This window comes from Sturnira hondurensis, unplaced genomic scaffold, assembly GCF_014824575.4.
Source record: "Sturnira hondurensis isolate 20B ecotype Veracruz unplaced genomic scaffold, ASM1482457v3 Scaffold0001872, whole genome shotgun sequence".
Taxonomy (NCBI): domain Eukaryota; kingdom Metazoa; phylum Chordata; class Mammalia; order Chiroptera; family Phyllostomidae; genus Sturnira; species Sturnira hondurensis.
The window spans coordinates 7,266,335-7,281,273 of NW_028074503.1; the positions used below are offsets into that span (position 1 = coordinate 7,266,335).

Consider the following 14,939-nt stretch of genomic DNA (forward strand, 5'->3'; position numbering starts at 1 on the left):
GAAAGGAACGGAAGGTAGAACAGAACATTATTATCTCACCCTCCATCGCTGCTGGCATTAAAATAATTGAATGAAATAGTGATAAGATGCCAATACACTGCCACAGGACAGCTGAGCAGCAGCTCCCATACCCTCTCAAGCTCTATGTAAATTATACTATGACCTGATTTTCTTCCCAGAGACATACCGTTATGATTGTGCCTATGGACACAGGAGAAATGATATGAAAAACTAACTAGATTCTACGGATCATTAAAGCACCCCCCCTCCCACACACACCAAATAGAAGGTTTGCTAAAAACATGTCCAGTTTGACTAATAAACCTGCTAGAGAGAAAATAACGTGGGGACTGAATAAGCAGACGAAGGTCCTCCAGTCTGTTTTCATGGACTGTGCTCCACTTCCCACAGGGGCGGTAGCTGAGTCCCCACGAAGCACGTTCACTGCCTCTGCTCCCACGGTTTTCTGTTCCTGCTGCCGTCCTGGGGCGGCTGCTTTCCAAAACCTGTGCTCGGGATCAGGAATGACCCCAAGGTTCCTTCGTTGGTGCAGTGCTATGGTTCTGCTTCAGAAACTGGTACCACTGAATTTTATCACAACCTGTTTCCCATTATAAAATTAGAGAATGTTCTTTTGGAAAAATGCATCAAATACCATTCGATTAAATTTCATGCAACAAGATCCTTCTGAAGAGTCTCTTGGGTCACAGACATGGTTACTGACCTCATAGAGCTTTCAGTGTAATTTCTTTTAAAAGGACACACTTAAAAATAATGAAAACAATATAACTGATAAATCAATTACAAAAGATGTGGAATACAAAGGTGGATGCAGCCGGGAGATGCTGCTGGAAGAGAGGAGGCCAGGGCCGAGCAGAGACTTCACACCCTAGCAGAGTAACGAGACTCCAGAAAGATGTTTGTCCTGAAATCTGAAATTAATCCTTAAAATTGTATTTATTTATTTATCATTAATTTAGACAGAGAGGAATGGAGGGGGAAAGCTAGGGAGAGAAACATCAATGTGAGAGAGACATGTCAATCAGTTGCCTCTTGCATACACCCCAACTGAGGACTGAACTGCAACCAAGCAATGTGCCCTGACAGGGAATCAAACCGGTAACCTTTTGTTTTGCAGGACAACACACAGTCAATGGAGCCACACCTGTCAGGACCTGAACTTTATTTTTATCCAATGTTGTCATTTCCCATTCTTTCCATGCAATTTGGTTATAGCCCTATAAAGATAAGCACATTTTTTCACCCTTCCAAGGAGACAAAAGGGGTAGCCTTCTAAATGTAATTTCGATTTCACATTCTTATCCCAAGTTCCAAGTTCTCCTTAACAAAAATTAAAATTTCATTATTCAGACAAGATTAAAGTCATTCTATCTTACCGTGACCTATTACTCCATCTGTGAGGAAACCTAAAAATAAGTGATGAAGAAATGGCAATATGCAGTCAGGACATGGTGACAGAGTATCAAAATCCTTTCCTCGGTTATGTTGCGTCTTTTTTGACCCTTCCTAAAAAGACCTTTTTTTTCGTTTAAGATAAATCCCCCCATAAAGTCAACACAGCAAAGAAAGCACAGCTTTACAATTTAAAATGATGGAATCTGAGCTCAGAGCGCCTTAATTCAGATCCTGACTCTACCACACCAAACGGGTGACCTTGGCCGATGACTTAAACTCCCTGTGCTGATCTTCAGAGGGTTCAGCCTTTGGATAAAAGAGCTAATGACTCCATGGATGTCAAGGCAAGGGTCAACCAACTTTTTCTGTAAAGGACCAGATGGTAAATATTTTAGGCTTTGGGGACCACACAGTCTCTGTCACAGTATCTCTACTCTGCTGCCGTTGCAACGTGAACGTAGCCCTAAACAATGCCAAGAAGGGGCATGGTCCATGGCTGAGTTCCAATACAACTGTGGTGATAAAGTTAAGCCGCTGGTGGTTTGGCCAAATGGTAGGACTCTGACACCTGGTAACTTAGCATCCCCTTCCCCTCCTACACATACACTGCTAACACACACTCGGCATCGAAACCTTTATCATCGGATTACTGGGATATCGATAGCTCTCTACTCGTCTAAAACTAAATGTAGGAAATGGGTGATTAGTCAAGAACAATAAATATTCAAACGTGTTACTGAAAATATTGTATTCATTCACATGAAGTGACAGGAACAGGCAAAAAAGTCATGTGCAAATCATGTGCGCGTGAACTGCATTTAACGCTCAGACAGTTTCCTCTTGTGAAGTCAGTGCAAGTCTTTCAGTAACTAATACGAACTGGTGTTTGCAGGTGGGTGTGAAAAGATGAGTAACTTGGGAACATAATTAACAGTGCGCTTTAGCCAACAATAAAAATGTTGAAAGTGGTCTCTGCAGTTATATCCAGATTTAGCCATCTGTTAGATGGCTTATACAGTAGAATGATTTTGTAAAACAATTATTTCAAAGAATCAAATAAACTGTGGTGAAATCAGACAGCGTCCCTCTCTGCTTCTCCAAAGGTAGTTGGGCTCAGTTGCTCACACAGGGGCAGGAAGCCCACGGTGCCCCAGGCTCAGGTGGAGATCCCAAGGCACAGGCAGGTTTGGTCTCAAGGGACTCCCCTATATCTGCACCCCATCTCTGTCTAGACATCCAGCCTGGATTTTATGTGTAACTTCCAGCTGCTCAGACTGCTTCTCCAGAGTGTCAAAATGTGCTCAATTTTGCAAACTGTGTTTAACCAACTAATTGGCTCTTAACCCTTTACCTGTTCTCAAGCCAGATTATTAGTGGTCATCTAACAAGCTATGCTAAGTGTCCAGCCTCACTGGTCCTAGACAGTAGTGCCTGCCTACTGTAGACTAACAAGACAAAATAAAACATCTCTCATATGATAGAGCAATAAGACAAAATAAAACTTCTCTCATATCACCCCCAGCCTAGCACACAGAGCTTGGCCTCTCAAGTCACATGGACCTGATTTTGAAAACTGAATTTATGGCAGCATCTGCTGCATAGGGTTGCTGGAAGATTATAGGAGACACGCAAACGAAGAGTGTGGTACAGTGCCTGACACAGAGCAAGTATGTGATGGATACTAACACTGATGAGTGCAATTATCATTTCCAGAAGACATGAGAAATTTCAAAGAAGGAATGTGAAGTTGTTTGGGGTATACTGGTTTAATTAACCTTGACAGACTTACAAACTAAGAGATTCAGGAAGAGGGTCCAATGCACACATTCTGTGAGTATCTGCTGGGTGTGAGTATATTTGTACATACTGGAATGCAAAGTGAATATAATAAGCCTCACTTTCATAGAGTTTAAGGTCAGGACCATGGCTGGACACAAAGCTCTAAATACAGGCAGATGTGGGTGCCTATGAGAGCCCAGAGCAGAGACATGACTTAGCCTGGGACTGCAAGAGAGGCCACTTTCAGACAAACCTTGATGGCTAAATAGATAGAGGCTTGTGAAGACCATGGACTAAGTGTGAAGTGACATGGCACAGGCAAGATGCACACAGGCAAGATGCACAGGCAGCTTAATCCTACTGCGGTTTTAAAAGGCAAAGTGGAAGAGCAAAGTGTGAGCCCTTGCCACTCACAGTCTTCGCCACTCAGCGTCCTCCTTCCTCAAAGCCAAATCCTGGCTCTGAGGAACTGGGGGTTCTTACCCCATCCCAGTCACCCGATCACTGCCGAATGTGCTTTCTGTGTCATGGAGGTTCTGGGGCTCTATCTACTGAAATGCTTAGACTAATTCCCACAAGCCACACAAGATATATATATCTCATTTAAAAGACCAACTGAAACTCAGACAGCAATTATAGCCGGATCTTTCAGGGTTTGGAACTCGGAGTCACTGAAAAGAGCTCCAATCATGACTCCCCTGCCCTGAAATCAGCTGTGGACTCCCCCCACGTGCCATGCTGGGCCCTGCTCAAGAAGATGTTAGCAGGCCAGGGAGTTTGGGCATATTCTCAAGGAAGGAAAAGGTGCCCCTCCTGGTTGCTGGTGAGTCTTGTATACTGTTTCTCATGCTCACACACTGTCCCATTTTCACGAGCTGCTGCGCCTTCCATGTCTCCGCTATCAGAGGTCCCCAACCTTTTTGGCACCAGGTACCAGTTTCATTTCGTGGAAGAGCAGGAGGGGGGTGCAGGGTAGGGCTCAGAGCTAGAGCTCAGGCAAGTTTCAAGCTTCCCCGGCTCTCCCACCCACTGCTCACTTCCTGCTGTGGAGGGAGGGACAGGGTGGAGACAGGGGGGTCTGGATGGTGACAGGGGGGTGGAGCTCAGGTGAGCTTTGCTGCAGCCTGATTCCTAACAGGCCAGGGACCAGTACTGGTGTAGAGCGCAGGGTGAGGGAACCTTGTCTACCTGCAGGGAACCACCTTCTCTGGCATATTGGATGGGTGAGAATGATGCACAGGATCTAGCGACCTACTGTGGTTGGGGTAAAATGTGTTCTAGAACCTCAGGGGTGATTCTCTAAGCTCAAGTCCCTAACCAGGGCAGGGTGGAAATGACGTACATCCACTTCCAGGCCTGGCCCATACAAATCTCCAACAAGTCACTCTCCCTGCCCTTCTGTCATCCAGTGGTTGCACGTATGTATGTCTAGGGTGACCTTGGAAGCCCCAAGGGAAAGATGGAGGAGCCAGCGGGACTCTGGGTCCCTGAATAACTGTGTGGAGTGGAGCCGACCACCCTTTCCCATCCCAAATTCCAGAGGCCGGTAACCCAATCATTGCTAAGTAAGCAAGAAATACATTTCAACTAGGCTTAGGTCATTGAAATTTTAGAGTCTGTTATAGCAGCTAGCCTATTTTATTGTAACTAATACATCTGGCTAAATATACGTGTGGCTAATCCACTTTCTTTCTTTTTTAAACCAGTGCTACAGAAAATTATTCCATGGTTTCAGAGCGTTACAGTACCTCTTCCTCGTCGAAATCTACTTTGTGAATCCAAAGCCTAGTAATTACTACATAATTGAATTGGAGTCTGCAAAATCAGGTATCTATGCAAGATAGGCTGATAACCTAAATCAATAAATGCAGCCTGGTATAAGGATTAGGAAGAAAGAATTACTCCAATATGTTTGCCCTGCTGAGAGTAAAGGCCTCTAATTAGTTTGCTATAACTGTTGTCATATCAGAACATAGGCCGTATTGCTAGATCTTTACATTTTTTTGAGAAAATTGGGAGATCGAAAATTCATATGAATTTTTCCCATTTTTACACTCCACAAGTTAAAATAAAACACAGCCATAGGCTTTGCATACAGAGACCGGCAGTGGCCCTGGCCAGGTGGCTCAGTTGGTTAGAGCACCGTTCCTCGATGCCAAGGCTGAGGGTTGGATCCCCGGTCAGGGCACAGACAAGAAGCAACCAATGAATCCAACACACCCATGTTTCTGTCTCTCTCTCTCTCTCTCTCTCAAAAAAATCACTGAAATAAATAGAGATCTACAGTATGTGAACTGTGACTTTAAATGACACAAAATCTAGCTTTCAGACATGTCCTCTGAACCATCAGGATTGGTAGAAGAAACTAGCCAAGGGCATGTCTCTGAAAACCGAATTGGGGAAGTCAAAGAGTCTTCAGTCCAGGAATATGAAACCTACTGAACCCAAGAGGTGCTGGGCCTTGTCAGAAGAGACTGAGAGAGAAAATACAGCCAGCTGTGATGTTACACTCAGCAGCGGCAGCATGGGAAGACAGAGCTGGTACCCAAGGGCAATAAGGGCCCCACATCCACGAGTGATCAAGAGGAAACTGATATGGAATCTTTAAGTAGCCACCACACTTTCTGTCACAACCAGCTCTCACAGGCGTCGGCTTTAATCTCTAATGAGCTGACAGCCTGTTGAGAGGACAAGCCTGCTCTCCTTGCCTCTGCTCCGCTGAACCGCTGTGGTCCAAAGGATGCCGGTGTCCGCTGACTATCACTGTGACACCTCCTAGCATGAATGGCGGAGTCTTCTTTCATAGGTCTTGAGTCCCCGCCACTGGGCCCAGACCCTGGAAATGGAACATTTGCCCAGTCAAATTTTAAGAGCAGGGGAAGCTGTCAGATGTCCCCGAGCCTGCTTCAAAGAAAAGAGAGCTTTCTTTGATGCATTCAAATGACATGCTGGAAGACACTATTTTAATTGCCTGGCTGAGACTAAGCTTTGCCAAGAATGGTACAAGACATGGCACTGCACCATCTTCTTTAGACTCAGGTGGGCGAGGGTTTAATCCCCTGTTTGCCACGTTCTAACGGTGTGTGCCTACTTTGCTGGACTTGGGGGAGGGTCAAAAAATAATGTACATAAAGCACTTAATACATAGGGTACCTTCAAACAATAGCTTTTGCTACTGTTATGGAGAAGGAAGCTGCATAACGTCAAGGGGTTTAGGTACAGGACATGTAACGTGAACACCAGTTAGTGTTGTAAACATAATACATACTCAATAAATGTTTCTTTAGTATAAGAGCAATCTTAATTTAAGTCTTAAGCTTCAAAAATGGAGGAAGCTAACACTTTTTTTCCTATCCTGGGGCTGAAAGGGGATGGTTGCACATTCACCCTGATTTTATTAGAGAAGCTGATAAGCGAGGAAATGGATGTAAAGATCATTAAAAGGGATACAGTATCTGCAGCCAGCCCCACTGGCCAAAAGGGCACTGAAGGACATTTACTAATGAGGGTAATTAAACATGACTTGATAGCCACCAAAAGCCCTGGTGATTATGGCCCTGAAGCAGATAAAGAAGAACCCTCACCCTTTTAAAAGAGACTGGACATTTTATACTAAAAGCGTCTGTCCAGCTGCCAACAGCACTGTGAGGAAATAAAAGAGAAAGTCTGACGCTAGTTTCAGATATGGCCCAGCCTCACCTCCTGACAGTCCAAACCGAGCAGACTACCCACAGCACCGATAAAAGTCTACCACGCTCAAGGAAAGAAAGAAGATAGATAGATGTGTTTGTTATTTGTTTTTCTTTTCCTAGGCCCCTTCGGGCTATTCTGTTGAAGAAACTAGCAACCTGTGTTTTGGCACAAAATGTAAATCTAGAGAGATGCTAATCAAGAGCAGGGAAGATGGGGAGGCCTATCCTAGTCAAGGATGCTTTGCTTTGTTTTCTAATCAGTCAGCTCTTTAAGAAGAATCCCTTCTCTAGGCGGGAGGGAAGATGGGAATCCTGGCCGTGCCAGCTTTGGGTTCAGGGTTATAGCTTTCCCCAGACAGCTCTGCAGACCTGCCTGTGATGCTAACCACAGGCAGCCACCAACTACCTAAACTGACCCCTGAGATCTACCCACCCTTTAAACCTGCTCATTCATTAAGGCCGTCGGCTGAGACCTCAAGCTCTGTCTGCCTCCACTGGCACAGCCTCCGTCCACATCTTGAGGTAAGACATATGCTCCATAAACTACCAGCTACCTGCAATAAAAATCAACTAAAACTCGCCTGGAATGCAACATGGCACCAATCCGTTTCCCAGGCCCATTGCATAACAGATGATGTCTTCAAATAAACTAATTTAAAAAGTATGAATGATGTTCTGTTGCTAAAAAGGCTTAATGCACACTACTGCATAGAAGGGGAATTTCTAACAGGTGACCGTCCTATTTATAGAAAATAGAAAGTGTATTTCACAAAACTAAACAACTCAGGAACTGACCACAATTTTAACATTTAAAGCGACACTATCTTATTTCGAAAAGGGAGAAGCATTTGGAATAAATTCATTTAGAAAGTAAGAGTATTAACTGTGTTTTTTTTTTTCTTCAGAAGAAGAGGTGAATGATAAAATCCATAAAACTTTGAAAAAACCTACATGGATTGAGTGGATAATTTTTTGAATTGAGTGGATAATTTATCCTAATAGACCTGAGGTTATATTAGAAAGCTATAGTAATGAAAACACAGAGAAGCAGGAAGCTGGCCTGCAAACTCACACTTACGTAACCATCTGCTGTGGGTCACATGACCCACTACAATGCAACGGAAAACAGGTATCTTTCTAGTACATGGTGCTGGACATCCACAGAGGAAGAAAACAAAAAAGAACTCTGGTCCATACCTGGTACCAAATGAATAGCCCACTGTAGATGAATCACAGATATATTTCTGGGGGAGCTGACTCATTACCCTGGGGTATATGAGGTTTCGTTAAACAGGATATAAATTTACAAACATAATGAAAAATTGATAAACAGAAATAAAAACTTCTGTTTATCACAAGACACCATTAGGAGAGTAAAAAGCAATTTGGAGAATGAGAGAATATATATATATATATATATATATATATGTGTGTGTGTGTGTGTGTATAATACATGTATCTGACAAAGAACTGATTTTCATAATATATAAGGATGTCCTACAAATTGGTAGAAAAAAGACAGGCAACCCGATAGAAAAACAGACAAAAAGTTTACAAAGAAGGTATCAAAGCAGTAAGTCCATGGGAACATCCTGATTAAATCATATTAAGACACATACATGCATGCACACACACGCACACACACTGAGTGGCTAAAATTTTAAAACATGGGAAAAAACAAAGTACTAGTGAGACTGTTGGACAATAGGACTCACACATAGCAGTGGCGAGGGGCGTGTGAGCCAGCGCAATCACTTTGGAAAAATGGCAGGTCTATGCTACAGCTGCGCATGTGCACAGTCAGAGCCTGGACATTCAATCTCTGAGCAGAACGATGGAAATGCACCAACGCACACACTCAAGAATGTTCTTAGAAGTTTTAGACAAGACACTTGGATCAACTCAAAGGTCCACGTGTAGTGGAATGGGTAAATAAAATGTGGTTCATTCTTACAATAAAAATAAATATTATTCAGAAGCAACAAAAATGAACTATGTCTACAAACAGCATGGATGAATCTCACAGATACAATGTTAAGTAAAGTAAGCCAGGCAGGAAAAGTACTTACTATATCACATCCAGTTTCATAATAAAATCCAAGCAGATAATGTTAATGTATGGTGATAGAAATAAAAAAAAAATACTGGTTACTTTTGGCAGAGAGCATGCTACTTGGCGAGGGGTATGAGGGAAGCTTCTGGGTTGCTGGAAACGTTCCTTGTGGGTATGAGTGAACCTGTGTTGATATGAGTTAAACCTGTGGGAAGCCTCCTGCTTCTGGTTGGAATACAGAAAATCATGAGATTATAATTCACACTCTGATGCCAAGAACAAGCCAGATAAGTCACTAAATCGCAGCTTTTTGAAACCATAAGATAGCTGAGGCTATAATGAGATTTAACTGGGTGGAGGGGGCGGGGAGGGAGGGAAAAAAAAAAACTTGGCAGGAGGGGGGGAAGAAGACCCATACTGCTTTTATCCCCAGAAGAGTGGTAAGAGGAGGAAGAAAAAATAACATTAAATCATAAAAGGACATATCACCCTGGCTTTGAAAGAAACTTTAGTGGCCCTGATAGACAGCCCTGATGGATTCACATCCCGAGGGTAGTCTGTGGCTACCACTGACTTTTCCCGCCGGTCTTTACCTGGTACGTGACGGGGTACACTACAGCTTGGGTGTAAGGCCAGAGAGCCATGCTAAGGAAGAAGTTTGGATTTTACAACTTCGCAAGAGTGAATGGGAGTGTGAAAACACGAACAGGACACACATTAAGATGCTGTTGTAGGGTGGTGACAATTGTGACCTAAGTTGAGATAGTGGTCTTGGAAATGGAGATAAGTGAATGGATTTCATGATTCCCTTTAGGGGTGGAAGAGACAGAACCCTCCATGTAGCAGGACTACACTGCATATTTCATTCTGCTATTACCAGGCAAAGACTGGAATGCATAAAAAAAAACCAATCATGCAATTTTGTCACCATTTTCTATAATGAGAACTACAAATGGCAACTGTAACAGAGGATCAGAGATGGGCAGAGGCTCTCAAACTTAGACTAGTCATTAAAAAACAACAACAACAAACCAAGAGGCTACAAAGGGGTGTTACGAGAAGACTGATACTAAATAAATTAGCCACAGTGAACAATATAAAGAAAGTTCCAGAAAAATATTCAAGCTATCGAGAAAGTAGGTAGGAAGCAACATATTCATGCCCAAGAGTTTGTCAGATGGCAAAGAAAACTTCAGGGGTCACGGAAAGAAAAGGAGGGAACTTTATGATGATAATAAGTCTTTACAATGGGTAGGTTTTACTATTTGATCTCAAGCATCAAGCTACATGGATAAAGTCAATAAAGGAAATAAGCCTTTCCTGGAATGACTACAATAAAGTTTCATTAAACAATTTCTGAGAGGGATGGGTAGGGGAGAGAAAGACCCCAATTAGGCGGCATTAAGGGCCCTGGTCCAGACCCTCGGATGCTGGGAAATATCTTGATTCTTGCCTCTGAGCCTCCAATTCTATGCAGCTACCAGTTATGACTGGTGCCCTCCCAGTTATTGCTATTTTTACTGAAGCTTCATTGAGTGAGGTTTAAGTTGATACCTAGAAAATTATGCACAATGACATGAAACAAAATACCAGGAAAAGATTTATGAGATAATGCGATCAACATACATTTGCTAATCTTGAACACAGCTCAGGAAAGTGAAAGGAGAGATTGATTAAGGATTAAGCCAAACATGAATTTTAATATCCAAAGACATTTATAAGCAAGAAACTCTGGGGTATATTTGTAGAGCCATTTTAATTAGTACCCAAAACAGCTTTACACACAAGTCAAGTTTTCAGCAGACTTTAAATACTCTTCTAAATGAGAGGGTTGGGGAATATGGTAAACCAAGCATGGGAGCTGGAAGCTGAGCTTAGCTTTGGCTTTGCCAGTCCAACTCTGAGACCAAATCATGCAACTTGCTACTGATGTAAAATGGAGACCTCTAATAGCCTGCCACAAAGATCAAACAGAATGAATGGGAATCTGCTTTGTAAAACAAAAAGTGATATATCATTTCCACAAAAAGGTAAAGAGGGGAAAGATAAGATATGTTCATGAAAATCTGCTTTCTTTAAGCTGAAAGTCTTATCACGGATGTCTACATTAAGTACCTAAGACAGAGTCCATCCTAATTAATGAGGATGGACTTTCCTTTTTTTCAAACAAATAGAATTGAGTTCCATCCTAGGCTCCTTAAAATAATGGTAATGATTTTCTTACAAACTCAGTATGACTTTGGACACTTTGGAAAAAACCTCAAGACATGTGTGGCAAATGTTGGAAAAAGTCACCAAGTGTTTAGTAATGTGGTAAAAAAAAAAAGAAAAAGAGAAAGGGAGTTTGATACCATTATCTCCCCGCATGTACTGACATTTGTCCTACTCTTTAGATTATATGCTCATACCATTTTATTTTACAGATTTAAAATATGGCTAACCTGGTCTTCTTCTCCGCCACCTTCTTCATCATATTTTAAAATATTATCTCTTACATCATCTTCTGGATCGATTAAAAGTTGCTTGGCCTGGCGTTCTTTATCGCGGCGCTTCATCCATACCACAAACATCAGAACGAGAACTAAGGTAAAAAAAAAAACAACAGTGAAAAAGGATAGCATTGTGATTTTTTAAACTTGATCTATGTAACCATAGTCTGCAACACGAATAACTTGTGTGGGCTGCAGATTCGCAGTCCATCTCTCACTGTATTATGTATATCTGGCCTCACATTTGTCTTGAGGGACAAGATAGAGCGAGTCCCTACTGCTGGGTTGAGAAAGTGAAGACTGAACACAGACCCTGGCGCCCCATGAACTCACGGTGTGAACCCCTGCCCTCGGCTTCATCATCTACAAATGGGGACACTAACTATTTCTATCTTTTACTTGGGCGTGCTAGCGATTCTTACCCTTAATAAAATGATGTGGAAATTCTAAAACAATAATGGTACGTTAAACTGTTACTTGTTACTTAGTTGCCATTTCTTTCAAGTTGGTCAGTCATTATTATACTGCCCAGCTCAGGGAGAAGTGTACTCCTGGGGAGGGGAGGTGCTTGCCACAATGACTTGGGTGGTACGTCGGAATCGGATCAGCAGTTGGAGCTTGAGGATTTCTGGTTTCCAAAGGCTGGTCCTTTTCTACTGCACCATTGTGCATTCCCTTTCATACTAAACTGCAGGTTTCAGGTAAGAAGGTGAGGGGGTTAGCCTGAGCACTGAAATAACATTAGGCTTTCACGCTTTACATGTTTGTGCCAGGTTTAAAATCATAAATTTTCCAGAGGAAAATCAGCACCAATTCATCGTCCTTCAAATGCTGTAGTCACTTCATCATGACATAATCCATCAAATCTAAGTCTTTCTCGATAAGGTTGGCATATATGCTGCATTTTAGTTGAAATCGAAACATATCCCTAAGTGCACATCTAGGAACGCTTTCTCTCTAAAATCTGGAGATATCAGTTTACATCCTGAAGCAAAAGATTTAATGACTCCTATTTGAGCACATTTTTTACTATTGGCCATAAAAGTAAATATCCTCCCTTTAAAGCCAGATACATGATCTCATTTGCCATTGTTCCAGGGCTAAATCTAGCAAGTGGATTATTAGTATAGCATGCAGGTTTCAATTTATAGTCAAAGTAGTCTCCACACGGGAAGTAAAAAATGCTCAAGCTTCTATAGTAATTGCTTAGGATAAAAGGACAGAATTCTAAATTACCTGAACACTTGTAAATGGCAAAAATGTAAAAGAAATGGGCAACAGTTTCAAGAGCGTGATTGGTGTACAGCATGATCGCACAATAAACTAAGTCCTGCTGCTATTCAACAATAAAACACAGAGCCCAGGCAATTTATCCCTTTAACCTGCAAGCTTAGAAGTGGCTCCTAAAGTACTTTCCGGTGGTTAATTTCTTGCATTCCATTGAACCAAAGATTGCAAAGTGTCTTAAAAAGGAGCTATTCCTTAATCTAGACTTGCTCTAAAGACAGAGAATTTATTGAGCTGTGTAATCATTTCTATTATCAAATGTGCTACACGAAGTGCAATTTTTCACCGTTTCACGCAGTCCTTCAGAAACAAATAACTTGATCCTTGCATGACTGAAGCAGGTTGCTGACTGTGCTTTACATGAAGGAAAGGAAAGGAAAGCAATATACTTATTTTCCTAAATCATAAACTGTGTGCCATAAATTCATGCTCCAATCATAAGATACATGCTCAAAGTCAGGACAGGCTAACATTTTTCTATAAAAAGAGTTTGCTACGGCTCCCCGAGCTACTAGCATTAGAAACAGCCACAGGGCACAGAAAACGAATGCTGGCTGGGTGTGCCGAGAGCAGGCGTGAGCGTGACCGGCACTCGGGCCTCTTCTTGTTTCCAAGTGGACTTGGCTGAACCATGGATGACTGGCAATAAAATACTTATCGTTGTCTTGCCAATCAGGTCAAAGAGAGCTGCTAAATTACTTTGAAAGGCAACAGCAATAAGGTACTTGGCTAAACATGGCAGAAGTGAAAAGAGTTAAAATCTAGGCGCTGAAGAAAGCACTTACTGAGCAGGATGATGATGCAGAGCAGGATGGCGATGATGGCCCCCGTGCCGAGCCCCGCCCCCACGATCCTGTCTACATCTGTGCAGTCCCCGTTGGAGTCACACTGGCAAACCTTCACGCGGAGGATGGAGCTGTTTGATTTGGGAGGATTGCCCGAATCTGTGATTATGATCGGAACTTCATATATCCCAGCCTCGAGAAATTTTATCTTTAAATTAAGCTGAGCAAAATCACCTGTGTAAAAAGACATACAGTTTGATAGTTAACACGTGATACGGCGAAACACATAATATTTTCTAGAATGTATGGGCTACCACATAGCACATATAAAACAGACTATAACTATGCTGCACTGCGAAGTCATTTTTTGACTCGAAGGGCTTTGATATCTTGTTTAAACTTTAAGTAGCTTTTAAAATATATTTAATGAGGAGATTAAAAAGCACCTAAAATTAACTTTTTGTTCCAGGCTTCAAAATCTCTCAACTGCATATATATTCAAACAATTAACCTGTTCTTACCATTAAGCCGAGTGATGGTCCAATTTCTCTTAATAGTCACTGGAGACAAAGGAAGATCGAACGCAAATGGTCCAGCATTCGGATCAATGTCATAATCAAGTGCTGTGATGTTAATTGAACTGGGGTCTGGCGTTTCACAAGTCTCTGCCTCTTTAGGTAACACTTGAGGGGCATTGTCATTAATATCAAGTAAATAGATCTGCAGCGTTCCAGTTCCACTCATAGGAGGAATTCCTTGAAAGAAAGAAACACCACAAACCAGTGCTGAATAACTCCCTCCAGTGAACCTTGGCAACTGTAAAATTTTCGAAGCTTCTAGCCTTCTTCCCCTTATCATGCATAACCTTGGACAAGTCTAGTTGTCACAGCACACGGGCAGAATGTTTTGCAACAAGGTTGCTTCTTCCTTTCCAGGGTGACCCTGACCTGCCACTGCTGGTGAGCGGGAGCTGAGTGCAGTGACAGTGTGTGCCCCTGCCGCCTGCTTTCCCACACCTCCCTGCCCTTGCTGTCCGTGACCCTGAGCCCGGGGCCCACCATGTTCCTCCAGGCACCGCGGGGGATATAAATGGTTGCTGAACACCAGGCTTGTGATCTTGTGGACCCTACTTTTGATGGAAAACCAAGACATGTGCATGAAAGAACATAAGAATGCTTTGAAAGCTCCAACACAGCAATGAAATATTGAAATAGTCTACAGATCCACAAAGCTCATCTTGGGAAGAACACCTTGGAGGGGGGGAATAAAATTTATTGATGAACCAACTACTTCCTTGAGAAAGTATAAGGCTGCTCTATACAAGGGTGAGGGGACAAATAAGGTATTTATTTATTAAAAAATTTGTATTTACTTTTTACATGTTTAAACTGTGGTCACCTTCAAAGTACTCTCTATTTGAAGCAATACACCTATAGTG

At 42.3% G+C, this 14,939-nt stretch overlaps 1 protein-coding gene across 1 annotated transcript in view; it reads right to left on the reverse strand.

Moving 5' to 3' along the window:
• CDH2 (cadherin 2) overlaps window positions 1-14,939 on the reverse strand; it is a 207,972-nt gene that overhangs the window by 16,045 nt on the left and 176,988 nt on the right. Inside the window, exons 12-14 of the mRNA XM_037032397.1 lie at window positions 14,023-14,256; window positions 13,502-13,735; window positions 11,382-11,521 (exon numbers count right to left, since the gene is read on the reverse strand). Of these exons, the coding sequence (XP_036888292.1) occupies window positions 11,382-11,521; window positions 13,502-13,735; window positions 14,023-14,256 (608 nt within the window). The remainder of the gene's footprint in view (window positions 1-11,381; window positions 11,522-13,501; window positions 13,736-14,022; window positions 14,257-14,939) is intronic.